Consider the following 27,688-nt stretch of genomic DNA (forward strand, 5'->3'; position numbering starts at 1 on the left):
ACATAGATTAAGCCTAGTCCTAAACTAAAAGGCATCTTCAATGGGAAATTCCATAAAGTGTCATTTTACATATTAGGGTTACTAAATTATTAATGGAACAGGTGTATTATGCAAACAGTTGGAAAAAAAGGAATATACTCTTGAACATAAAGCAGTAAAATAGAGTACAGTTGTACAGTATAGTCTGATACAAGTATGCTCAGTAGAAAAAGACACTTCGCCAATGTTTTACCTCATTGTTGTCCAAATCACCTTAAGAATGTGTCGAGCATGTGAAAACAGCTTCCAAATGTGTTCTGTAAATCAAAAACTAGGTATCGCTAGTTTGAGGGGTTTACCCTGAGTGATGTATATAATAATAATAACAATAATAATAATAATAATAATAACAATAATAATAATAATAATAATAGTTTAATTGCCATGCAATCAACTTGTCAGAACCGCCGAGCTGCCGACCTTACGATCATTAGACGCCGGCTCTACCTATCACCTGGGGGTAATCAAGTTTTTTGACAATTACAAGGATCTTTAGAGAGGAGTACGGTTATCGTTTCCGAATTAGTTACTGCCTGGTTTGTTTACTTCCATAAGAACCCTGCTAGCATATGCTTCTTGTGTTTACTAATGTGCACCTTAGCTTATGCTATGTTCATTTGATTCTCTGGAATGTGAAGTCATGACTCTGGCATGAATGCATTCGGGTGCTTTTGAAGTGGGAACAACTCTGCAACTCTCGCAAATTTCGTTTGCAATCCATAATAAACATTAACAAACTACAACATACATTATACATACAAAGTCATTGTTAACAATGTTGAAATTGTACAATAATAAGATGAATGCTTTTACTGTTGAAATGTGTGTCTTTTTTCTGACGACAAGGTGAAAGGTTACAGTGGATACTGGATAGGTATAGGTATCATCAGACTGGCCCGAGTGTCCCACTTGAGGTTCTAACTTGGAGGGTTGCTCTAGTGGTTATTTCCCACTCAGGAACTTGTATCTCAGAGTTTCCTACAACTGCCAAACACACCATTATACGCGCCTCCTTGGTTGGCTGGAAGGCACAAAGTAGTACTTACAGCAGCATATCATGTATTTGACTCCCTCCGTGACATGATCCAAATGTTTTTGATAAATTCTGAACACACTCTTAACAACACAATGACACTAACTTTGCCAATGTGCAATCGTTTTTTTGCATAACTTAATTGTAATGGGCACAATCAACATTAGCAGCTGTTTTAGTGTCAATGTAGACGTTGTTTATTTTAGTCAGTGCAAATATGTTTACAGTTTTGTGCATTAACAAGCCCTTTAAAACCTAGTCAGTCTGTGATTCTGTAATCTATTGGCCATAGCAACTGTTTTGTATAGAACGCTAACCCTAATCCTAACCCCTAGTCTCTAATAGGTCATAGATTAACCACACAGTAGTTTGAGGTTTTAACCCCTTGAACCTGCTGTAATATGAGCTCCAAATGTAAACAGCTGACTGACACCCATTCAATGTCAGGTTTCTTTCTTACTGTTAAAATAATCTTATACCCTCACAATTGTCATTAGCATAGAATGAGAAAACACATTAAACTCAGTGTGGCACCATACATAACCGCAAAGCAGTTGTCGCGCAGTGATATCTCTAACCTGAGACCAAGAAGTATTGTAGCCCATCGCCCAACCATGCCTAGGTTTTGGTAGGGTAATGGTTATGACACTGCTTCATGAGTATGCTGTCATGTTACATTTGCATTTCAGCAAATCACTGCAGTGACTCTAAATATGTATCTAATTTTACAGTGTTGATAAACGTTTGATTATGTTCAGATTTTAAATGTCTTTGTTCTTGATAAAATGCCAGTTAAAATTCACTATGGATGGGACTATCCTAGGGGTTTAGACATCAATGTGGTTACCAATTCACTGTTGTGTGGTTTACAAGTAAACTCAAAGGGATAAATATTAGCCTTTCCCTCTGCTTTGTTATGTAACTCAGGAAGTCTTCATTTGCCCGTGGTCTAAAGTACTGTAAACCTTCATGTCCTGCTTTCCAAAGGTTTAACTCAGACTGTTATTGTTTATCTACTGTAACCAAATGTTGTTTAGACACAGATTTGCACGTTTGCATTCATAAAGTGCTTTACTCTGACATGATGATAATGCACATTGATGATGACATGATGATAAGGACATGTTTAGAATTGAATATAAGGTAAATGAGAGAATTTGCAGTTTCAAAGAGATTTCAAAGACTGATAAAATTACTGTCTAGCAGTGAATGTTTGGCGCTCAAAAATGTTAACATGGTTCATCTCTCTCTCCCTCTCCCATCCCGTCCGATCAAGGTGGTTCCACCCCAACATCACCGGCATCGAGGCAGAGCAGCTCCTCTTGACGCGGGGGGTCCACGGCAGTTTCCTAGCCCGGCCAAGCAAGAGCAACCCCGGCGATTTTACTCTCTCCGTCAGGTGGGCTTCCACTCTCTCTAGTCTGCATCCCCACCTAGCCTGTTAGCGCATTAGCCATTTGCGGTCCATGGCATTCCCACTGGTGCAAAGTTCAGCGTTAAGTGCAAACAAAGCTTGGGGGGACGTATTGTCTCCTTCGGGCTGGTTAAGCTAAACAGTTAACAGAGCGCATGAGTCAAGCCGCATGTCCTGTGTGTGCAGTTGGCCAAGCCGAAACGATTAAGATAATCACTCCTCAGTTCTAGCGAGAGAGCAAGCATTTTGCCTCTGGGTGAACGGTTTGGAGCTTGTGAGACCAAGCTTGAAATATGGTTTCTTTGTACGTAATTCTCGAGAGTTTCTAGGAAATGGAGAATGTTTGAGATAGAGAAAAAAAGAGAACTTGGTTTTCATGAGAATCCACTTATGCCACAACGGTCCTTCGAGGAACTCGACCTCTTTTGACCCCTGTATGAAATCAGTTGAACCCCTGTCCCATGACATTACTTTTTGCAAGTTAACAAGCATCATTCTGAGTTACAGAGGGGAAATGCAGAGTTGAGCCAAACAGGCCTCTCTGGTAGCCCCAGTGGGTGTGGAGAGAGAATGTGGGGCTCAGACTCTGCCTTGGCAACGGAAGCTTTTAAGAGGCTCATCAGGCGGACAAGCTCTGGAAAAGACCCAACCTTGTTCTTTAGCTCTCAGCTCTTTAGCAGTAGTTGGCCTGGGGAGGGAGAGAGAGAGAGAGGGAGAGAGAGAGAGGGAGAGAGAGAGAGAGAGAGAGAGAGAGAGAGAGAGAGAGAGAGAGAGAGAGAGAGAGAGAGAGAGAGAGAGAGAGAGAGAGAGAGAGAGAGAGAGAGAGAGAGAGAGAGAGAGAGAGAGAGAGAGAGAGAGAGAGAGAGAGAGAGAGAGAGAGAGAGAGAGAGAGAGAGAGAGAGAGAGAGAGAGAGAGAGAGAGAGAGAGAGAGAGAGAGAGAGAGAGAAGCAGGCAGTAGCTCTTAATAACATTAAGGCTCAAGGTCTAACCCAGCTGCCTGTGGCTTTGTGGTAAGGTTGTGTGTGTTTGAGAGTGAGAAGAGTCTGTGTTTGTATGTGTGTGTTCTTCAGACCACAGTCGCTGTGTCAAGGCTAGACCACAGACTACCACTCCCCCACCCCTGTGGTCTGTCTGATTTATGCCCCCCCCCCCCCCTCTTCATGGTACAGTCAGGTCAGTTGGCCATGTGCTGGCTTGCATACCCTCTCCACAGGCCACTAGAGAGGGGTCACTTTGGACTGGGCTGGTGTGGGGAAGAGGGGGAGGGGAGAATAGCTAGAGTTGTATCTTCAACTACCACACCAACATTGATGCAGAAGATTATATTTTCATAACAAAGTTTGACAAAGTTAGACATATTGTAGTTGTATATTTTTCCACCAATGAGGAGTAATGCATGAACTAATTTAGTCTTTTTTGTCTGTCTTGTGTTTTGTCTGCCCTTTAACTGTAATGCTTTACTTGCTTCCTCTGAAATGAATATTGTGTTCAGATCCTCTCACCCTGTCGGGGTCCAGTGAGACCCAAGCTAACACTTGTCTCACTCACACACACACACACGCACACACACACACACACACACACACACACACACACACACACACACTGCCATATCAGAGGAGAGAAGGAGATGAGAGGATTATTACCAAGTCATTAGGAGAGTATCCTCTTACCAGCACGTTATTAGATGAGGGGGGCTCTCTTCTCTCGTCATAATGGACACCCTGGGACTCCCCAGGCTGTGTTATCTTGTTCTCCCTGCCTTTCCCCCTCCGCTTATCTCCCCCTTTCCCTTCTTTCCTGGCCCGAGCTTGGGTGGAGGGGGAGGGGTGGGGAAAGGGGTTAGCTTTGCTGACAAAAGTAGTGAGTATTATTGCGGTGGGGTACATCTCTACAAATTGAAACATCACAACAGTTTGAGTATCTAAAATGTGTAGCTCTATGTTGACATTCTGGATAGGACAAGCTTGAGGGATGATTGTGGTAGCCCACAAAATCTACCATAAATCAGAACCTGGGTAGTGGTGTATTGTGTAATGAATGATTGTTGTATTTCTTTGTCCTCATGTTCATGCCCATTTGTCATAGACTATATACCCTGAGGAGGATTTTTAAGAGAGTTTTAGCTGGGAGTGTGGATGGATTTTTCCACCCTATTATGTAATATGTGATTGCCTAGGTTCACTTAGACATATTTCCATTGTAACCCCAGGCTGTATATAGATTTACCCAATGGATTAAATGCATTGGGCAGATAGACATTGTGGCTGAATGTTGATCAACCTCAAGTGGGATGAATACAATAGAATAGAAAGATGTTTCACTTAAACAAGAGGCCATATTGCATCAGCATGTTGAGTTTGAATTTGTATTGTTTTATTTGTTCTACCTTTATTTTACCAGGAAGTCCCACTGATTCTGTCCAAGAACCTATGTTACAAGGGAGACTTAGTCAAGATAGCAGCTCTAGTAAATGTAGTAGTGTTTGTATCACATTATTTTGGTGATTAGGCTACATGAATCCACATGTTCTAGCAGTGCAGGATTAATGACTGTACTTAGTTAAATTGGATATATATGGAAATCCTGGATATTTTCTGTCGACCATTAACTTTGATGTCGAAGTTGGCAGTGGCCGAGGACGTAAAGGAGAGGGAGTAAATGTTGTCATTTGTGTGTGTTTCTTCTCAGTTCCCTCTCTCTAGCTACAGAAAGGCAGGGAAAATCAATGTGGAACTCATATTGCTCCAGGGATAAAAACAACAGATAAAAAAAATTAGTGTAGCACTGTCCTTGAGTTAGGAGGGCTTTAGACTGATACAGTAGCACAGCTCCCTGTGTGTGTGTGTGTGTGTGTGTGTGTGTGTGTGTGTGTGTGTTTGTGTGTGTGTGTCTGTCTGTCTGTCTGTGTGTGTGTCTGTGTGTGTGTGTGTGTGTCTGTGTGTGTCTGTGTGTGTGTCTGTGTGTCTGGTTTGTAGAATAGAACAATGGAGGACTTTCTTCTGTTGGCTTCATGGCCTGATATACAGTGTGCCCAAAACTCATTGACACATCTTTATCTAACTTAACAAACATTTTCCAGAGGATCTAATCTAGTACAACTTCAACATTTTCTCTAAAGAATATTTAATCTACTGTTCTACCGCAATATCTGCGAGAGTGAAATCCAACTGGATGTTATCGGCTTGTTGCAATTGTTGTCTTTAATTGTGTTAAAGTCCCACAAACAACCCTAGGCAGGGCATTGATGATGCAGCCGCCATGGGCCATTAGCAGGCACAGACAAGAGGCATACTCCTGCTCCGCTGATACATAAATAACACAATTACAGAGATGGAGAGAGAGAAAGAGAGAGTGAACACATTCAGCCTTTATGAGGGGGGAGGATAGAGAGTGAGAGAGATCAAACCTAGAGATTCGATACCATAATATGCAGTGCTGTCACAATTTGTGACGACTAGAGCTAGATTGCTATGATATTTGTTACTGTGTGTGTATGTGTGTGTGGGTGGGGAGTTTGTGGTTGGCTGCATGAGCAAAAAAATCTTCTATATGTGTAGGAGTATTTACGATACACAAAGCCTGTCTGTGGGTTGCCTCAGCCTGTCTGTGACATTTTCACTGGAAATGGAAAAATGGAAAGAGAAAGGAAACAGTTAACTGTTCAATCAGGCCTCATTCTTGACTTGTTTCCATGCTGATAAGATTTTTTTCAGTTAGAATGCTCTGTGGTGGCGTGCGTGCATACGTGGACGTTTTTGTGTGCTTCCAGTAAAGTAGCAGCAAATGTTTTATGACATAACTTGCGTCTGTTTTCCCTAGCCACGTGCACATAGTCGAAACCCCCTCTTTCAAATACTCGCTCAGAATAAAATCTCTTCTTAAATCCTTACTATAAAATCCATAGGGTATTAAACTGCAATAATCTTGTCTGATAAGGTTTTCATAAGAACACATGAGGGCACGTGTCTTATTTCCACATAGATTTGATGAACAGACAGTTTCTTGTTTAGAAATGGTGAGGTTAGATTTTCATTGTACCGTACTACTGACCGCATCAACTTTTTAATTTCATTAGTGTTTTTTGGGTTTCATGAGGGTTCTGAAGTTGCTCTGCTGAAAGTCCTATGGCAACTCAAAACAGCCATGAACCCCTAATGCCTATTTCAATAGAAACTTTTACCCCATAATAAATAATAAAAGGCCTCATTTTGTGCATAAACAATGGTGCTACTCTCAAGAGTTCTTCTCTCAATACTTACGGGGCGGCTGTGGCGCAGGAGGTAGAGCTGCCGTCTAATGATCGCAAGGTTCGAGCCCCGGCTGGCCACATGTCGAATTGTTCTTGGGCAAGACACTGAACCCCAAATTGCTCCCAGTGAGCGGGCCGGCGCCTTGCATGGTAGCTTGCCGCCATTGGTGTGTGAATGTGTGTGTGAATGGGTGAATAAGAGGCCGTTGTAAAGCGCTTTGGATAAAGGCGCTATATAAGTGCAGTCCATTTACCATTTACCATTACTTATAAACCCCATTTATTTCAGAACCATTGTGTGATTTGAAAATAGCAAGATAGTATTATGCAGAATATAACACATACCGGTAACTGGTGCATTTCAAAGCCTTTGTGGAATGACTGCATGCCGCAGGATGTGCTTTTTACATAAGGCTATATTTTTAACATATTTTATGTTAGGTCAGGCCTATATTTTACAATCAATCTAAACAGTGTGCACTGTGAGTAACACTGACACCAACCTCGCTTCCTGTGTGGGCGTGTGTGTGTGTGTGTGTGGGCGTGTGTGTGTGTGTGTGTGTGTGTGTGTGTGTGTGTGTGTGTGTGTGTGTGTGTGTGTGTGTGTGTGTGTGTGTGTGTATGTGTGTGTGTATGTGTGTATGTGTATGTGTATGTGTATGTGTATGTGTGTGTGTGTGTGTGTGTCTGTGTGTCTGTGTGTCTGTGTCAGGCGGAATGATGAGGTCACCCACATTAAGATCCAGAACTCAGGGGACTACTATGACCTGTACGGTGGGGAGAAGTTTGCTACACTGGCAGAGCTGGTGCAGTACTACACAGAGCAGCTAGACCTCCTCCGAGAGAGGAACGGAGATGTCATTGAGCTCAAGTACCCGCTCAACTGCAAGGACCCCACCTCCGAGAGGTACACACACACACACACACACACACACGCGCACACACACACACGCACACAAACCTAATGCATTGGGGAATGTTATTATATACACACCTGCACAAACACAACAGACAAGGTAATAAAGCACATATGCACACACATCCTGTGTTGTTAAAATAAATGCTGTTATCTCCCTGCACATACAGTATATCACTTTCGATTGAGTTCCAAGAACAGCTTGTGATCTATGTCGAGCTGGGATTCTGTGGCTTCTCTATGCAACATGCTCTTAGATCTCTCACACCGTAGCCTCCCACACTCAGATATGTGAAGGCTTCACACTTAGGGAAACATGCACACACACACACATACATACACACTGATATTCCAATTTCTATGTAAACAACATCATCAAATGTGAAAGCTCTCTACAGTGCACACTCAAACAAATGTGTGGTGGCCTGGGAAAACCCTTCACATGGTGGCATTTTGACATTTTCATTTTTTATATTTCCATAAATTAGAAGTTCTCAGCTATTCATAACTGGTTGAATGACTGAGATAGCCCTTTATTTTAAAAAGTTATGAGCATTTTAATGTATCATGTCAAAAAAAGTGAAAGGTGAGAAATGCTGCCCCCATGCTGCCCCCGACCCCTTTCTCCTCCGGGTCGGGGGAGGAGCCTATGCAGATCGGCCGGTCTCGTTTGTCTGCTTGTGATGCGGTGTTAGTCTGCTCGCCTCGTCTGTATGCGAGGGACAGATCCATTTGTGTGTCTTCTAGTTAAGATTTTATTACTTTATGCTTATTGTGAGCATCAGTAAACTGGCAATAACACAGGTGGAAGTATCGTCTCTCCTTTCGCTCATGTGTGCGTGCGTTGCTTAACTGAGAATGAGACACGTTCAACGTGACGTTGTTTCGCTAGAAAACTACCCACCACAAAAACATAAAAATAAGTACTTTCTCTTTTGTTTTCTTAAAATGTTTATTCACCATAATGTAGTATGGAGTTCAAAGTACTAGAATACCACATAATATCAAAATCGCCGAAATAGGACATTTCCATCTATTTTTGCTCTTTGCCACAAACGAACGCCAGCGACATCCGACGGGTTTTCCCAGGCCACCACACAAATGTACATTTATGTAAATATCTTCACCATGTCATGCCTTTGGAGTCTCTGCTTCTTTAGCCACATCTACTGTATGTAGTTGTAGACATTTTGGTTTGTATCATCATACGCATTTCATGGTACCAGCCATTCCACTCCACCCGCCTCTACCCACTCCAGGTGGTACCATGGGCACCTCTCTGGGCGTGATGCGGAGAAGCTGCTCACAGACAAGGGCAAACCAGGCAGCTTCCTGGTGCGGGAGAGCCAGAGCAAGCCGGGCGACTTTGTGCTCTCCGTCCTCACCAACGAGGAGAAGCACGAGAACGTGGACCGCAAGACCAAGGTCACCCACGTCATGATCCGCTACCAGGTGAGACCAGCTAGGCTACACAGATCACATCATATGTGGGGCCCAAGCAATGTTCAGAACACATTTACAAGCTATTCATAACAGCTTCATAAACAATGCATCAGCCTAAGCCTTTTGTAGATTGTAGCATTGTAATGGTAAGGCATCTATCAGTAGTCTTGGTTAATCGGAGAGATTTTGAAGCAGGGCAAGCAGGCTAATAGTGTTAGCAGGTTACTGTTACAGGCTATCTGTAGAAAGTTTAAAGGACTTGAGGCTAGGCTAGCTGGCCAGTTGGGCTTTCAGGCTAGAAGGTCTAGCAGGGATAGCAAGAAGGGCTGGCAGGTTACTAGGGTTAGCAGGTAGTGCTAACCAAGTTGATGTGTGGTCCCAGCAGGATGGGAAGTATGACGTGGGTGGAGGTGAGAGGTTTGACACGTTGGCTGACCTGGTGGAGCACTACAAGAAGAACCCCATGGTGGAGAAGAGTGGAATCGTAGTGCACCTCAAGCAGGTGAGATACGGTGCCAGTGCAAAACTATATTTGACATGGAGACAGAATATAGAGGATCTAGGTCAGCAGCAGTTCAACATTAACTTTGATAAAACATGAAGTGTTGTACACGGAATTATGGCTAATCCATGCTAATCCATAATCATCTTCCCCATGCCAATGGAAGCCCTTCAATGCTACCAGGATAAATGCAGCCAACATTGAGAACAGGGTACGAGAACTAAACAAGGTGGCGGACAGCTCAGAGAAGCCCAAACAAGGATTCTGGGAAGAGTTTGAGGTATGTTTTCCCCCAAAAAAGAGAAAGAAAGAAAGAAGAAGAAACTGTCAACTGTCAAGAATCAGTGTACAAATGTTCATCTAGATTAGATCATATTTTGTACTGGCCAAATTCAGTTCAGACAGAAGAATTGGGAAACTTGGAGATATTGTCTTATCACATGCAAACCTGTTATAGTGGAACTTCAGACTTTATCAAGACGTGATTATCAAGTCTTAGCCACAGATACAACCTGTTTCATATTCCAGGTTTTGTCTCATAATGACCTCTTGAGCTTTACAGTATGTGGCAAGAGTGTTTTTCCCTCAGCCTCCTCTGGGGGGCAGCAGATAGGTATAGTGGACCAGGTGTGTTCAACTATGGCTGCAGTCTGATTCTCTGCCCAGAACCCGTCAAAAAGTGTACAGTAGTGCACTCCCCCTCATGGGATGGACTGGTGGAAGAAGTAGATGGAAAATCACCCCTGTTGTATGTGACCAAGCACAGCCAAAGTAGCCTAAAGCCAATATGAGCTCCAAACTGAATCATGTCATGATTTTCTTTCTTTTTTTCTTTTATCATACCAATCCCCTTTGTGTCGTACTTAACCCATCCCACAGCTTTTCTGTGGTTCATGTCAGGATTCTCACTCTCTCTGACTTGACTGTATCTCTTCTCTCTCTTTCCTCCTGTCTTCTTCTGATTTCTGTCATTCACTCGTTCTTTTCCCCTTTGTTTCACCAGGTGCTACAGCAGCAGGAGTGTAAGCTCCTCTACCCCAGGAAAGAAGGGCAGAGAGCGGAGAACAAGAGTAAAAACAGATACAAGAACATCCTCCCTTGTGAGTAAGATATCAACCTGCATTTCCTCTTAAAAAACCTCATGACAATGACTAACTAGCCAGAGTTGTGTAACAGAAGTCACAAACCCAGTATATGAAGCTCCAACACTGGAAAACAGAAAAGATGTTCAATTGGTATCTATCGTTCATTTTGAATCATCATTTGAAAGAGCACGACACCTTTATCATGGGAGAATACCCACTTACAGATACAGTATACAGTACAAATCACTTCAATAATATCTCCAGAGAACAACATTTTACTGAAGATTGACTGATAGGCCTTAAATAGAAAGCTACTGTATGTACTGGCTTATGGCATGTGTGACTGGCAACATTGTCTCTATGTTTTCAGTCGACACCACACGCGTGGAGATCAGAGAAGCAGATCCAGATGTGCCTGGCTCCGACTACATCAATGCCAACTATATCAGAGTGAGTTAGCAATGCAATATTGCTACAATAGCTACACCGGTTGTCTATATCCTCCTCACATATACAACATAATGAGAATGCGGGCCATCAAGGACTGACATGTTTATGTACATCCAAACTCATTGCAAACTCATCTCAGTCTTGAAAACACAGGATGATTCTTTCAATATCTCTGCAAGGTCATATGTTCCACACAATCTGTCTCTCTCTCCTATCCAGAGTGTGCATGAAGAGGACCGTCATGTAGAGGAAGGCAAAGTCTTCATCGCCACGCAGGGCTGCCTCCAGAACACCGTCATTGACTTCTGGAAGATGGTGTATCAGGAGAACACGCATGTCATCGTCATGACCACCAAGGAGATGGAGAGAGGACGGGTAGGCTCTCACACTGTTATGGTGTGTGTTCCCGTTCTTCATGTTCATAGATTATTTACCGGTTACATTTACCGGTGCATTATGTTTTCCATCAGAACTGGAGGCTTACAGTGTATTGTTTAGGGTTTGATATGTTGAGTTAACTAACCGCCATCCTTTGCAGTAGGTGAAACATGGTCGCCATTTTGTGCCAGAATACTTGCATTTTATGGTTCCCCACCCAGGTAGCCATTTTGTGCCAGAGTGCTCACCACACCATGGCAATAAGAGATAAGAGGTGAGGAAGGGTATTAGCTGGTTCTAAGGGTGGGGGGTGGGCAGCTTGGGGGCTCGGAGGGGGCTGACAAGGATAGTATGACAGCCAAGCTGACCGTAAAGCTGCTTGAGCAAAGCTGGTCTTTCTAGAAGATTATCTAATGCTCCACTTTTTCTGTCTCCTTTTCTCACACCAGAATAAGTGTGTGCGATACTGGCCGGACCTCAACGCCACTAAGGAGTTTGGGAACGTGAGTGTGAAGAATGTGGAGGAGCGTCCGGCTCAGGACTACATCCTGAGAGAGCTGGAGGTCACACGTTTGGACAGGGTAAGACAGGCTATTCAAGGTAGAAGTTGCCTCACTTCACCACAGATCCGAATCCTAACATCAACCGAATATGAAAATATCTGATCCTGTATCAATGAGCCATATTGTGAAAAAGCACCCAAAGAAACCAGACTGTCTGGAACAGCCCTTTGCCCTGACTATGGGTCAGGCTCCACATCTAGTAGTGGTGGTCTAGTGGATAGTGAGTTGGACTTGTGATCGGAAGGTTGTGAGTTCAAATCACGCCTGAAGCCACACCACTACTAGTGTGCCCTTGGGTAAGGCACTTAGCCCTCAGTTACTCCAGGGGGAATGTCCCTGTAATTCGTAATTGTAAGTCGCTTTGGATAAAAGCGTCTGCTAAATGGCAAAATTAATTAATTTAAATTACATTTAATTATTGTATAGGCCTCCTAAAGAGAAGAAGCCCATGTTTTTCCTCTAGCCTGGCTGATAAACCATACTAGTTAGCCATTGCTAGATAGAGTTGAGAGGATTCTAGTAACAAGATTGTTACGTTGGGTGAAATAGCCATGTGTACATTTGTTTAGCCTGTAATTATCAGCACTCAGCACTCACTGTGGATGGTTTATATTTGAACGACACTTTAAAGGGTCATATTATGTTATTTTGCAACAAGTTAATGTAGGTCTGTTTTGGGATCCCAAAACCCCCCCCCAAAAAAATCTGAAAATACCACTCCTTTTCTCGACAGCCTGTTTTTGTGTCACTTTAAATCCAAATGAGCTTCCTTTCCCCACGCCCCACTCCCGAGGTAGGTTAGATAATGTCCTGTGGTGCTCAAGAAGAGAGGCCAGAGGAATGCCTCTTTCTTTGCATAAAGCCTGGTACACACTTAAAGATAATCTGGCCGATTTTGGCCCGATTTCCCCCCTTCAGACCAAGGACAGCAAACGCCTGAGGTGTGACGTGGAATGGAATGTAGCCAATCAAGAAGCGAGCTGACTGACGCGTCTTCTTCTTTTCGTTCTTCTGCACTTTATTTGCCTCGTACAGGTCAGTCAGGGTACTACTACCCTGATCACGCGAGATTTCTTGCTTGGGGGACGAGACTCTAGACTGTCGTAGGACAGATCTTTATGTATGTGGTGTGCTGTATTTGGAATATCTGAGATATTGATTTTTAATCTTCATGTGTGGGGTCTCTCTCAGATAAAAAAATCTGTCAAGAACTGTGTTCCAGGCTTGTGTTCCAGGCATCTAACGGTACCTAGCTATCTAACCCAGTTTACTTGTATTGCCTATTTGTAAGAGCAGAACAAAGGAAACAAATGACCAAACTGTGCTAAATCGATAGCGATGGAGAGCGCAGATAAATACGTTAAACATTCAAATACTCCCCCGTAACCCCGTCAACAATTCATAAAAAAAAACATTGTTAACTTTGGATTGGGTGGGCAAGACGCACATTTATAAGCTAAACCTTACCACCCTTACCACCCGCATAATTACTTTGAAAACAGGTTGCTTACCGTAAGTGTGTTCTCCATGCTGCCTGGAAGTAGTAACACGTTTTCAAACACGTTTGATATTCATTCAGCCCTCCCGTTGTCATTTCTTTATATTAGCAACTTTATAGCCTATGATGAACTCATTTTCTGATGAACTCATGAACTGTTTACTAGACCTCAGCCAATATATTGTTGCGGATTTCCCTTGACAAGTCAACTTTAGAATGGCCGCTATTGTGAAACAATTCTCTGGTAGTTTTTGCCTGCTGAAGGGACAGCCATACGCCTACATGAAAACAACAACTATTATCTACCAATACATTACTTGCTAAATCGATGTTGGGAGAGGAAAACTACAGACTGACCAATCTTGCGCTGCAAGTTTGTGTCGAAGTGAAACGATCTTTGGAACCAGAGGAACTAAAATGGAACTAAATGATGACACAAAATAGATATTTAACAATATATACATACAGTGTATATCACTGTCAATCAATTAAAACATGTAATCAAGTTAATCACAATATTAGGCTGTGATTAATCATGATTCATCTCAAGTTTAAAATACTAGTATTTACTTGGGGGGAGATAAAACGAAAACATGTGTGGTGTTGGAATAAAGAAATGCATGACAAACTGGTTAGATGAATCAGAGTTTTTAAAACTTTATTATAACATCTCAGCTTAGTTTTGATGATCTCTGAATAAGAATGACATTTCTTAATTTGAGTAAAAAAAGTCTCAGGGATGCTTGGCTATGCACAACGTCCATAATGAATTGCAGACTTAATTAGCAGACAACCACATAAAGAACAGTTACAAAGTAATGTCTGAAAAAAAGTGAATGTAAACAGCTTGCCTGTTTGAAAGTAACCCTAACCTGGTGAAAAGTACTGTTGATAGCTTGCAGGAAGGCAATAACGAGGGCATTCAGATTCAGATTCAGATTCAGATAACGTTTATTGCCATTATGCATACACATATAGGAATTTGCTTCGGCATTACAGTAAGTGCGTTTATACTTTTTTCACGTGTATACAAAAACAATGGTACAAGGTAGACCCCCCTACGAAGGAGCAGTGGTTGGGCGTTGTGGAAGAGATATTTACCATGGAGCGATTCACATTTAGATTAAGGGTGCAGGAAGTAAGGTTTGAAAGGAAATGGGAGAAGTGGATAGATTACAGAGGGGAGAGAGTTGACACCACTAGCCTTGAGGTTTGAATCGGAAGAATAAAAGAGTTGCAATGTAATGAAAGAACCCATATGCTGTTTTTATTTATTTTTTCATTTACTTTTCCCCCTTTTTTAATGTATTTGTCCATTGCTTCATTGTGTCTTTGTATAAAGGAAACATTTTAATTTAAAAAATCATTTAATTAACAAATAATAAAATTAACAACAAAAAAACAGCTTGCCTGTAAATTGTTTGCAAAGTAACATCTCACCCAAATGATTGTTACAGTGAGTATGCCTATTTAAGAAACTATAATGTATTTTAAGAGACAAAGTGAACAGCCCCTTTTTACATTCTTAGTTGAATAACATTACTTGAAACAGTGTGAACTTGTTGTTGACATGACTTCAGTCAATCAGTTCATAAAATCAACGTTTCTTTTAACCAGTTGCTCAGGCAGACTAGGTTGTTGACATGTCCAGATGACAGAGCCGACCTCTTCTTCTGCCAACGAAAACAGTCTCTCACATGGCCTCTATGCTGGCACTGGGCTCTACCTGTCTAGAGTTTTGTCTGTGGACAGTGTCTCATCATCTGACTCTGACCCCATCAGTAGGAGGGCCATCTTCTTCTTTGGTGGTGGCCCACTTTGTTTTGCTTTCTCCACTGCCCATAAGCTAGTTACTTTAGCTAGCTAAAGATATTGGCCCCCCAAATCATTTTACAACTTGTTTAGCTATTATGTTACGATGTTTCTGTCGAACCCCGCAGTGAAGGTATCTAAGCGACGTAATGTAGCTAGCATACAGAAGTGAGGATAAAACGTCAGATCAGATATATAAACAGGTTATTTTGATAAACTGGACACATTTTGGGAATATATATGGTTACTTTCTCACCTGAAAACATATTAAAATAACATGTTAAGACATGTTAAGAGCCAAAATTACAGCTTTTAGCCAATGGAGGTTTAAAAATCCCCGCTGCCGGCCGGTGCGAAATGCATTCTGGGATTGCAGGTCTGTTGTGTATAATGGAGAAGAGTTTCAGAAAATACGGTACGGGTAAGATACAAATGCGTCCGGTACCGTCCCGGTCTGGTCAATGGAGAAGCGCCATCTGATAGGGGGCGGTATCATTCTAATGAGACCTGTCTGTGACGTAACAAACTGAGGCAAATATGAATGGTTTGTTGAATCGTATGTTTTCCGAAATATGCAGCCCACAAAAAACTGACCGAATTGCTTTATTTCACAGTTTCTGTGTTAGAGATTTGATGAGTTAGATTATGGATGAAAGGGTCTACTAAATGACAGACCATACTATTACCATATCCTCTTAATGGCACAAGTTGCCAAGATGCATCATTCAAAGTATTGTAGTGGCTTTGTCTTTTGTCTATGTATGACAACTCATAGCCACCATGTCTTTCTCATTGTGGACCATACTCCCGCCCACCTCTAGGGGGAGCATGTACGTTACATCTCGCACTACCAGTACCTGAGCTGGCCTGACCACGGCGTGCCCAACGAGCCCGGTGGCGTGCTCAGCTTCCTGGAGCAGGTCAACCGCACGCAGAGTGCCATTCCTGACACGGGGCCCATCGTGGTCCACTGCAGGTAAACACCATGACCAACAAATATACTTCAAGGGAAGTTTCACCCATATTTCATATGTCTATTGATTTAGTCAACACAAGTGTGACCAAAAAGGGTCATGTGCGCTTTTGGATATTTGCAAGCTCCTAGTTGTAGGACTGCAGTGAGAATAGCTCAATGGATCTATACTATGTTCTTGATGATGATGATGATGATGATGATGATTCTGTGATCTTCCCAGTGCAGGAATCGGGAGGACAGGCACTATCATTGTCATTGACATTCTCATTGACATCATCAACAGACAAGGTATGAGAATAGTACAGAAACCTTCCACAGTCCCATCCGAACATACTGTATCTCTGATATTCACTTTGAAATTGTGCTGGATATCCATGTAGAGATTAGGATTTGAGGAAACTTTGTGTAACCTTTTTCCCTTTGTGTGTGCGGTTGTGGGTGTGTTCATGTATGTTTTTTCATATTAGGATTAGACTGTGACATCGACATCCCTAAAACTATCCAGAGCGTTCGGCAGCAGCGGTCAGGCATGGTGCAGACTGAGGCCCAGTATAAGTTTATCTACATGGCTGTCCAGCAGTATATTGACACAGCACAGAAGAGACTTGAGGAGGAGCAGGTAGCCACCAACTATTAAGTGTAGTAGTACAGTAGTACCAACTGTAATATTGCAGTACATTACATTGCACAACTCTAGCCTGTCTGAAACCCTAATGCGAGGTAAACTTGTCTTACTGCTTGGTAAAACCCTAGCATTTTATTCAAAGGAATCGGCTAAGTAAGTTTACAAACTGCATTTATGTCTTGTTAAATAGCTTGGTAGTAATATTAACTCAGTAATATGTACTCTCTCGCAAATATCAAAGATTGTTATTAAATATAGATGTTGAACCACTTCCTATTCAAGCTCTAATAAACCTTCTTTCACTTTGCAGAGGAATAAAACAAAGGAGACGGAGTACTCCAATATCAAATACCCCCAGATGACCAACTCCAGGTCAAAACCCAACATGGTATCCTCGCGCTCCTCCTCTGTGTGAGTTCCCCTGGAAAATACACATAGAGTACAGTACAGTACAAAATGCATATAATAACTGGTTTACTCTCACTTAAGGCATACTATTCCTACAGTATATACAGCATGCACTCTGAGCAAAGGGCCTATTTTGCAATGAATAATGGATGGTTATTGAATTTGACCAATATTCTTTGAGAGAGGCATAGAAATAACTATCCTCTGTCTTCTTTCAAACATTATAGACAGTAGTTGTCAGAATGAACATGAAATATACAACAGCTGTCTGTGTCTGTGTGTGTCTGTGTCTGTGTCTGTGCAGGATGACGAATGACGAGTCATCTGGTGTATACGAGAACTTGAACATCAAGAACCCAAAGACATCTGGGAGCAGTAACACCAGGAGGTGAAGTCCTATCGTGGACCTGTGCCTCTCTCTGCCTCTCTGTAAGTACTCATACTTTCCATACTTTCATTCTTTTTTTTCTTTGTTTAGGATAGAGGATAGGTTATTCCTTTTCTTTCTCTTTTTATTTCATTTAGGAACTGATTCAAGTACTACATGATAGGGTTGCATATGCTTTCAACACAAGACACTGAGCTAACTGTCCTAGCTCCCACTCGTCTGTCAATTGATTCAAACATTTTCAAGATGAGTAAATGCATTATCTCCAGAAGTGGGAGTGATATCATGCTCATTTGGACAGGGGTGAAAAGGTTTGGTTCGTCATAGGGTCAAATTAACTTGTGAAAATGACTCCACCATGTGACTACCTATGTGTCTTCTCTATATGGATGAGATGGATGAGTATGGATGACTAAATGCATTAGACATACAGACAAGTGTAGAATTGATAGAGTGATAACTGCTGGTTATCGCGTGTACACATTTTCTGTTTATTTACCTAGGTTCCCTTACATTTGCTTCAGTTTCAGCAGAGGTGGTGCTTCGGCTTTAGCGCCTGACCCACGGGGGCGGCCTGTGGAGTTGTAGTCCCAGACCCCTAGGCGGTGGACCCCACCTGGGGTGAAGGTGGTGGTACTGACCCCCTCCTGCCCCCCTTCCATCTGTTGCCCTGCTGGTTGTCTGTCTGTCTGGAGCCTCTCCCGACCTCCATGGAAAGAGAGGGTACAGCGCAGGGCCCCTCTCCCCTTCTCTCTATACCCCCACCCTGTTCTCTCACTCTCTGACCTCTACAAGACTCCAAGTCTCTACAGCTCTCCTGCCTACCAACAAAGTGCCTCTTCTACAAGTGTGTCTGGAACATCCTCTCTCCTCTCTCCACCCTAACATTGTTACTGCTCACCTCCTCCCACAAATGTTCTTTGCTTTTTTCTGTAGTCTCTTAGACGGAAAAGACACAAGAAACAAACAATAGTTTACTCTTGTGCAATATAATTAAAGAAGAATAACCTTGAATGGGGTGTACGGGGCACAAAAGGATGAAGCTAAGCTGTTTCTCTACATGCTGCCAGAGACTTCTCTATTCTTGCTCTCCCTTTTTCTTTGCTGGCTGTCATCTACTTGAACCAAAGAATTTTGCTATGTTCTCTCTCACTGGCTGCAGTCATTACTGCAGCGTTGAGTGATGGAGGCAGCAAGGTGATCTGCTACCACATGAGGCACTAGTGCGGACAAGCAAACAACGGACACAACCTTCGCCAGTCGCTACATAAAATGTTTCATTTCGAAAGTCAAGAGGAGAGTCTGTGTATTCCCAATGGCCATTTGATGATGGTTTGGGTGGAAAAGTCAAAAGTGGCCATTTTCTGTTTTTTTATGGGGTCATATTTCCTCCCTTGTTTTACAAAAACCTGTTTGTACCCATGTATCGCACGACTGTCTCTTGTGCCAATACAAGATGTGCTTATAACTTGTCAAGCAGGACACCATGTTGGCTCTTGGCCTGTGGTTTCTGGGGCCCAGGTGTTGTTCCAGTGTGCTGTGGCCCCTGAGAAATGGCCCCACCTGGGCAGCAGTTTCCTACCTCCAGGGCTTTGTCTATTTACATCGTTTTAATCTTTGTTCTCCAGTAGATTTTATGTTCTTTGTGATTATTGGTGTGATTTTGTAAAGTACAGGACATGGACATATTTTAGTGTTTTTGGAAGATTTAAAAAGCAGTGGCTCATTACCTACTAGAGGAAAGAAATATCAATGAAAAAGCTAAATGTGACAGGGCCTGGTGAAAGGTGGACCAAGTCGGCACGGCCATTTTTCAGTTTTTTACTGATTATGAAAGTGCAGATTGTCAGCTTTCAAATGATGATACATTGAAAATAGTTGAAGAAGATATGCTTATTTGAATGTTAGTATACCTCAGTTCAATTAGCGGAGAAAATCTCCCTGAACCAAAACAAACACACTGGTTTCAGACTGTGCTCTATCGCGCTAGCTAGCTGGCTAACAACAAAGAACATCGCTCTAGATAACTGCTCTGCATGTTTAGCACATAACAACATACTGATGTACTGATGACTCACAGAATGTGTTACGGCAGACGAGTGCTGTGAATCACCAATCGCAAACAAGCCTAGTTTGCTAACGAATTATAAGTATTTAGTGATACTAAAACTGTTGTTTTTATATTGAGTGGGCTCTTCAACACATAAACTTTCTTAATATGACAAAAAAACTAAAAAACAACAACAACAACAACCTTTTTCGTGATTTGTGTGAATTCACAGTTGCCGACTTGGTACATCTTTCTCCAGCCCCTGTCACAAAATTTAATGTTCTGCCCTGCACGGCAAATCCTCATTTACAAGCATGAAATGACAATAGTTTAAAGTCAACATTGAACAATAAAATAGTTCGGTAATAGGTCATAAGAGAGTAGGAGTTCCTGCTAGCCTCTGTGAAGGCCATCCTCTTAATCAAAAGGCATAATGTGGTTGAACATCTGCCGGCTGATGGAGAGATAGAGGACAGGATAGAAGAGGAGAGGAGAGAGGGGGAGTGTCAGGATACTAGCCAGCCTCACTGACGTGTTCTGCCATCGTTCAAGTCTTTGGCCAAACATTACCAGGGCCAGATGGCCTATAGCCCAAGATTAAAGAATAGATTTGTCTCCAAAAAGTAATCTACAAGATGGCTATAATCCAGGCTTGACGATCATGCATGTAAGCATTAGCCGGACAGACGTCATGCATTATGTATCAAAAAGTCATGTACGTAATTAATGTAGCCTGGGGCAATGATGTCACCTGTTTGAGCAACCCGGTTTCATGGCTAGGCTACAAAGGAGCTTGGTTGTGTCCTCTGCTGGCTGAGTAGGGATGTATCCTACTTGTAGGGACATATTGTCCAGGCTTTTTAACTAGGCCTAGGTAGCACATCTGAGGGGAGGTGTTTGCTAAATTGTTCATTGCAAGTCAAAACATCACTGTAGTGAAAGTATGTTGTGATTTTCCTTTTTTTCCCCTTTGGCTGTTATTAGAGAGCACTGGTGAGAGTCTTGTATGTGTTCTAGGTTATGTTTTGCTGCAGGTTGGTTATTGATATTTGTACAAGATTCTGAAATGACTGGAGATGAAATGCTATGTCACAGGGAGCTATAGGAATTTTGAGATAAGGTGCTGTGCTATTCTGAGGTGAACACTGAATCTGTATGTGAAAATATCTCTTTCTAACCACCCTCCAAACCCCAAGTAAATCCTGTCCAATTAATGAAAAGTGACATGTTTGTTATTGTTTCTCTTAATTATGTTGCGCTGTTAATGATGATACATTTTTTTATTGTATTTCACTTTGCCTCTATGGGTCAAAACTTTTATGATGTGGTGAAACATTGACACTTCAATACTTGAAAATCTGTTTGAAACTGCTGAATCCTTAGCCGTGGGCTTGTGATATTGCGGCTGTCGGGATGTCCATTGGCTTTTAAAGAGTGTTTTGGTAGTGTGCTAGAAGTATGACATCAGTGTTGTAAGTTTTCTTTTCATTTACTGAGGTGTTCAAATTGTAAATGTTCAATTGTTTTATCCATTGATGCATTTTGTATTGTGTATTATTATTATTATTATTATTATTATTATTATTATTATTATTACTATTACTATTATTATTGGTGTTATTACACCATTGATAATCATAATTGAATGCTAAGCTAAACTGATGTACATGGAAGTATATAATAATTATATCACATTTTATTTCTGCTTGTCTCCTTAAATTTACTTGAATATGTTGACAGTTGTTTGTATCCTTCCTCTGTTGGCAATATGCCTGATGTGAGTAGTGGTATACTGACTGTTCCTGGGTCAGATGATGTGAGTAGTGGTATACTGACTGTTCCTGGGTCAGATGAAGAGTGTTTCGCACTGGCTCAGCCCAAACGCCTTCTGTCCAGGCTAATACTGCTGATGCAATGACACTGTCAGAAATGACAGCAAAATGATTCAATATTGAATAGTTTAATAAACTTTATGATGAAAATATATAATATATAATATTATCTCAGTTAATTATTTTGCCTCTGTGCAGTAATTTTTGTATGCTTAAGTCTATTTTTTTACATCATATTTTATTAGTTCTTTGCCTCTGTATTCCTCCCCATGTTTCCTTTTGCTCCTGTGCCCTGCAATGTGTCATATGAAAAAGTTCATGTCTATCAACTGTCAACCTTTCAGGAGGAAGTAATAAGGAATTTTTAGGAGGTAATTAGACCAAGGGGAAACAAGGGTAAGGAAAGTAATTCCAAAGTAGCTGCTTATCAACCTCATATATCAACTCTGGGGTAGGCCAAATGGAAAGTCCCAGACCTCACCTGTTTTCATTGTACTCACCTAACCCATAACGTAATTTCACACCAACAAAGCCACACAGGAGAGACCACTCCCTACATTGGAGGGTTTATGATTTCACTGAACCATTTTACAAGGACTTGTTGTTAGTCATATAGTGGAGAAAATTGTCACTGGTGTGTGCTGTGCCCCCAACAGGAAGTTCCTATGGCTAACCCTCTTAGTCATTTCATTTTTAATCGATTTCATTGAGATGACCATTATGCAAAACCTTTCATCCAAGTTTTTCAGAAAGAAGGACCCTGACCATGTTACATTTTTATTGCTATTTTGTAAACAAAATATATATTTTTTCAAAAGTACAATCAAATGTACATTATATACAGTAATACTAGATTTATGTTTCGGCAATAAACATGATTTTCTAATCAGGTTGTTAAGTCATACGTTTTTCACAAAGCATTGGCAAAGACAGGTAACAGGTTTCTACACACTAGTTTCATTGTCTTTGAAACTATACCATCAGTAGGCTACTACTTTGGTTGGATACACAATGATGCTTCCAATGTCTTGTAAAACATGAGTCAGATATATAACCTGACATGAGTCAGATATTTGATTGCATGGAAAAATAATCACCTATCCTGTTGTACTGTGGTGAACAGTTCATACTGTACATTGTAGATTTTGTGTCCAAATATGAGAACATATTTCATTCACATATTGTATCTTACAGCAACATATCAACTTTAAAACAATAGCAGTTGGTCAAAGTGCAGGGATTGGAGTTCATGTATGTATGAATATCATTTGTAACGTTCTTGTCAGACTGTGACGCTGAGCGAGCCATTATCAGATACTAACAATTTTATGGAATGTGCAGTCTCTCACATTTGGGTTCCTCATTCTTTCAAACAGTACTAGTGGTACACAGTTTGGTCCAAACTGTGAGCGCTTATTTAATCATCACGCTTGCTTCACTTATCTCTGGGATTGCAGCCATCTCATAGCTAAAGTGAGTGTACTATGCATGTGGATGGGTGGGGTGGGTGTACAGACTTGGAGCTGGAGGACATGGTGCGTACTTGTTCTCACTCTGGGGACTGGACGTTTGGTAGCTGTGGGATCTGTGGTGGACCCATGTCTTTTTTAGAAGAAGCTCACTTTGGGACATGTTGTACCATGGTAAAGGGGGTAGCAGCTGTGGTGGTGGTAGAGCCATGTATGGAGCTGTCGCCTCTGGCCACACAGCGCATGTTGCCCGTGGCCACGATGCATTGCAGAGGCCACAGCACAATGATCACCAGCAGCACCATCAGCACGATGAAGAGCAGCAGCCGCTTCCAGTCCGTCAGACGCGCCAGTAAGCCCATGTTGCGAGGCCGTGTTTGGGCCGGAATTTCGGCCGTCTTGCTGGACCCGATGTCGATGCAAATGCAGAAGGGAGAGGTGGTGCTGGAGGAGCTGGAGGCCCCTAAAGGACCATTGTAGCATAACTTCTCCCCTTCCAGCCACACTGGCTCCTCACGCTGCTGGTGGCTGGGCAGCTTGCACAGCATCTCACGGCTGGTGGCCAGAGCTGGGGGCCCCTCTTCAGGCAGGAGGGTGGGGTGGCGGCAGAAGGGGCAGGGGATCTTGCTGTAGTTGGCCCCCTCCTGGTCCTTCAGTGAGACGGCCATGAGGCGGGACAGGCATTCCAGGCAGAAGGTGTGGGTGCACTCCAACAGCTTGGGCGTCCTGAAGACATTGTCGTAAGTGTTGTAGCAGATGGAACACTCGGGCTGGCCACCGCTGAAGGCCACCATTTTGTCCAGGTCGCCCAACACCTGAGTGTGCCACACCTGAGGGGTATATGCCATCTTGAAGGTGTTGTGCCCACTTGCTTTTTCCTCTCCCTTTTTTTCTTTATAGTTTACTCTCTTTGTCCTTGGTGTGGATTATCTGGGAGAGATACAGAATACAGATTATCTTTAATAACTGATTCAGATGGTGTTTCGCCTGTTCTATTACTAGCACTGTCAAATCTATTTTTAGCATCACGCATACGTGAACATAATCCCAACAAGTTAACAGGATTTAATTTTCTCAGTGCGTAATTTAATTCAACGGCATACTATATAATTGTACCATCAAGGTTAGGCTTTAAATGCAAGAACAGGAGCAATGTCATTTAGTAAATAACATAAATAACGATGAATATCATACACACGGAGGTTTTTTTCTTCTTTTTCTTTTTCTAAACAATATCATACAAGAGTAACATCATTGGACGTCCTCCACACTGTACTCTCTCTGCTATACTGTACATGACACTGACTGACTTGAATTCAGTTTGATCATCGATTAGCGCACACAGTGTCAAGCCCAGTCCTTGGGCACCTTTTTGCATCACCATCTGTTGAAAGCATGTTTCTGATGAGTGAACAGTTATTTGGGACTCTGGGGCAGTACCAGCGGCACACACACAGGCCGCTTTGTTAGTCCTGGTTGTCATACACGTCAGCATGGGCGCCCTTCATACAGACCTCTCTCTACCCAGTCACTCTGAAAGTCACCCAGGTGCCAGTCTGACAACGTTATATCACCACTGATACTGTAGTACAGATAACAGCTCTGTAGCTCTTAGCTCTGTATGTTACAGGAACATTTTAATAGGAAGTGGTTTATCATAGACCTGTTGGTAAGGGATAAAAGACGAGTTGTGGAGCTTCTGTATGGAGTTGAATTTACATGATTGAGACCTGTGTCCCCCTGATGGAGGATAAGCCATATGTGATGTCCAGCTATGATAGAGGTGTGTGTGTGTGTGTGTGTGTGTGTGTGTGTGTGTATGTGTGTGTGTGTGTTGGGGGGTCAGGGGTAGTTAGGTTGCAGGTGTTCCCCTCACCATGCCCTGAGGGGCAGCCCTACCCCTCTGTCTCTGTCCAGCCCCAGCGCTGCCGGCTGCACAATGTGCCTGCTTGTTCTCGCTTTCATCGCTCCATCTACCCTTGGCATTCCTGCAGGGCCAGGCACTGCCCAGGCTCTCTCTCTCTCTCTCTCTCTCTCTCGTCAATGACTGCCCAGGCTCTCTCTCTCTCTCTCTGCAGGGCCAGGCACTGCCCAGGCTCTCTCTCTCTCTCTCTCTCTCTCTCTCTCGTCAATGACAGCAAGTACAGGTTCAAAAGAAGTCTAGGGGGACCCCTGTCATTGACTGTTTTGGCTCCAACTATCGCTAAGTACATAGCAACTAGTCTGATGTCGGAAATATTATCAACAGTAAAGTGGACACAGAGAATATTGCCTTGGGCTATCTTGGGTTTTACCACTAACCTTTAGCTAATTACTTACCCTGATGTCAACAGCACTGTCATTAGTTTGCCCTGCGACATCTACACTCTACAACAAACCAAAATCCACCCAAAATCACACAGGTGAGGATATCGGTGAAATTAAAGGAATTACTCTTTACAAATAATCTATATGCAAATGTAATGCCATGCTATAACAGTAATATGAATTTTCATATGAATGATATATATTTCGGCCTCATAAAGAGTTTATGATGGTTTCATTAAAAGTTTAAAGTGGTGATTTCTTTCAATTGGAACATAATATCTGTGTGGTCCCCGTCTGACCTGATTATCAGCCAATTCAGCATGAGTCTTTATTCAGCCTTGCCCTGCTCTCTGAAGTTTGAACCTTTCCTCTCCCATTGCTATCTGTATGACTATCTGCCAAGCAGAAGCATGTTTTGCCCAACTTTGTCCAACTGACATGATTTTCGGTCTCCCTAAAAAAAAACATGACCCAAAAATCCTAAAATCCATGTCTACGCTTGTTTAAATTCCTTCTTTTTGTAAGATAAGTTGTACTGTAACTTGATTTGAAGTGTATGAAGTACAACCATTGTGTACAGTAGCCTACAGTCTATGAAGTGAAGCTTAAGCCAGCTTAGAAATGTATTTACTTTGTACTTTTTCATAGGATTCCCATGTGGTTTGTGTGTTCTTCAGTGTGTTATTGTAGGTCACCTGTTGTATACCGGTATTCAGTTAAACTGCTATTGTCTCCGATTGCAGCCCTACCAGTTCTCCATTTGAAAAGTAAACGAAACATGACACGAGGAAACATGAGATGAGGTACTGCATACAGTTCAGCTGAATATTAGTTATTCTCTAATATTGAGCCAAATTAGTTACTCTCTAATATTGACCCAAATAGTAGCACAGTATCTGTGTCACAATACAAAACTTAGCACACATTAGCTCAACAAATATTCTGCTCTTACCTGTATGGTGAGGATTCTGCCAGATGACCAAGTCTTTCCCACTTTCTCTGTGTCTTTCTGTAGTGAATTATCTCTTGTTCAGGCAACTCCTTTGTTGATGGAAATGCATCTTTCTACCAGGTTGACTGCCTGTTGGGTCACCCCGGAGGGGTGAGCTGAGTAGGTTACTCTGCAGTGTTCTCTGGGCACCAGCTTTTTAGTACTAAGATAGCTACCATATGCTTAAGATTCAAGGGAGGTCAAACTGCAGGTGTGGAGTTCATAGCCCTGACCTGAATGTTAGCATTTGCATTAGCATGTGGTTGTTATCTGTCTGTGTCCTCTGGCCGTTCTCACCTGCCTTGCTCTGACGACTCCCCTTTCAGCACTCTATGGAAATGACACTGATAGGCAGGGGGAACAATAACATGGCCTTGAGGGAGTGTCTGAGATGGGTGGGAGTAGAAAGGGGAAGGGAGGGAGAGGAGGAGGGAGAAAGAGGAGGGGACAAGAGCAATAGTGTGAACACACACATTCTTGCTCTCTACCTTCCCCTCTACTTCAACCCAACTCTCCATCGCTATCTATCTGTCTCTCCACCCACAGTACATATGTAAACTCAAATCAAACAAGAAGTTGCTAACTGTTCTTACCCGTATTAAAGGTACCTAAGGAGGAGGGCTCAGGTAGGGGTGTTGCCACTCACCCTAACTTATCTAAGGGCCTCCACATCTACAGTGGAGCCTCAGACAAAAGTAAATAGATAAATTGGGCAAAAAACTAAAACAAAACATTTACAATGCATTAACAAAGACAATCTGATCACTGCTAACAATTTGATACAAGGACATTTTGTTTAAACTGCAACAAAGTTTCCTTGCTGCTTCTATCCACATCCCAACCCTAACCTTGTATTGTCTCTGTTGTTCTGCTAGTTAAGCTGCCTTATTGACACTTGTATCAAGAGCTACATTTTGCAGGTCCAGGTCTCCAGACCTTCTCCCCTTAACTGTGAACAGGAATTAATATCTGGTCACAATCATAATTATCAATCGCAAATTCATACAAAACCAAATGTTCTACTGTGTCACTGTTGCCATGTCTGTCTTATGGGTAACTCTATTAAAAATGCTGTTGCTGTTAAGATTATTGCCATGTAAATAGGCTGACTTATTCAAAAGCGCTTTACAATGGCCTCTCATTCACACGCACATTGACGGCAAGCTACCATGCAAGGCGCCGGCCCGCTCATTGGGAGCAATTTGGGGTTAAGTGTCTTGCCCAAGGACACTTCGACACGTGGCCAGCCGGGGCTC

The 27,688-nt window shown here is 42.3% G+C and overlaps 2 protein-coding genes across 4 annotated transcripts in view; one reads left to right on the top strand and one right to left on the bottom strand.

The window, feature by feature from the left end:
* ptpn11b (protein tyrosine phosphatase non-receptor type 11b) overlaps positions 1-22,503 on the top strand; it is a 34,421-nt gene extending 11,918 nt beyond the window's left edge. The window contains exons 2-16 of one of the 3 annotated variants that reach the window (XM_080535002.1): positions 2,349-2,471; positions 7,452-7,646; positions 8,915-9,107; positions 9,481-9,600; positions 9,767-9,880; positions 10,604-10,700; positions 11,056-11,135; positions 11,355-11,510; positions 11,963-12,094; positions 16,208-16,362; positions 16,583-16,650; positions 16,830-16,981; positions 17,298-17,398; positions 17,700-17,824; positions 18,308-22,503. In XM_080535002.1, the coding sequence (XP_080391128.1) occupies positions 2,349-2,471; positions 7,452-7,646; positions 8,915-9,107; positions 9,481-9,600; positions 9,767-9,880; positions 10,604-10,700; positions 11,056-11,135; positions 11,355-11,510; positions 11,963-12,094; positions 16,208-16,362; positions 16,583-16,650; positions 16,830-16,981; positions 17,298-17,398; positions 17,700-17,787 (1,774 nt within the window). In that variant the 3' untranslated portion in view covers positions 17,788-17,824; positions 18,308-22,503. Of the gene's footprint in view, positions 1-2,292; positions 2,472-7,451; positions 7,647-8,914; positions 9,108-9,480; positions 9,601-9,766; positions 9,881-10,603; positions 10,701-11,055; positions 11,136-11,354; positions 11,511-11,962; positions 12,095-16,207; positions 16,363-16,582; positions 16,651-16,829; positions 16,982-17,297; positions 17,399-17,699; positions 17,825-18,307 lie in introns of those variants that run through there. The other 2 variants (XM_080535000.1, XM_080535001.1) reach the window with 2 other exon arrangements.
* A 780-nt stretch (positions 22,504-23,283) lies between these two features.
* rnf223 (ring finger protein 223) lies at positions 23,284-23,982 on the bottom strand (the record flags this gene model as incomplete). The annotated part of the gene is made up of 1 exon (XM_080534512.1): positions 23,284-23,982. One exon carries the CDS (start codon positions 23,980-23,982, stop codon positions 23,284-23,286), a length of 699 nt encoding a protein of 232 aa, XP_080390638.1.
* Between the last annotated feature and the right edge of the window lie 3,706 nt (positions 23,983-27,688).

This window comes from Nansenia antarctica (assembly GCF_963989245.1).
Source record: "Nansenia antarctica genome assembly, chromosome: 6".
Taxonomy (NCBI): Eukaryota; Metazoa; Chordata; class Actinopteri; order Argentiniformes; family Microstomatidae; genus Nansenia; species Nansenia antarctica.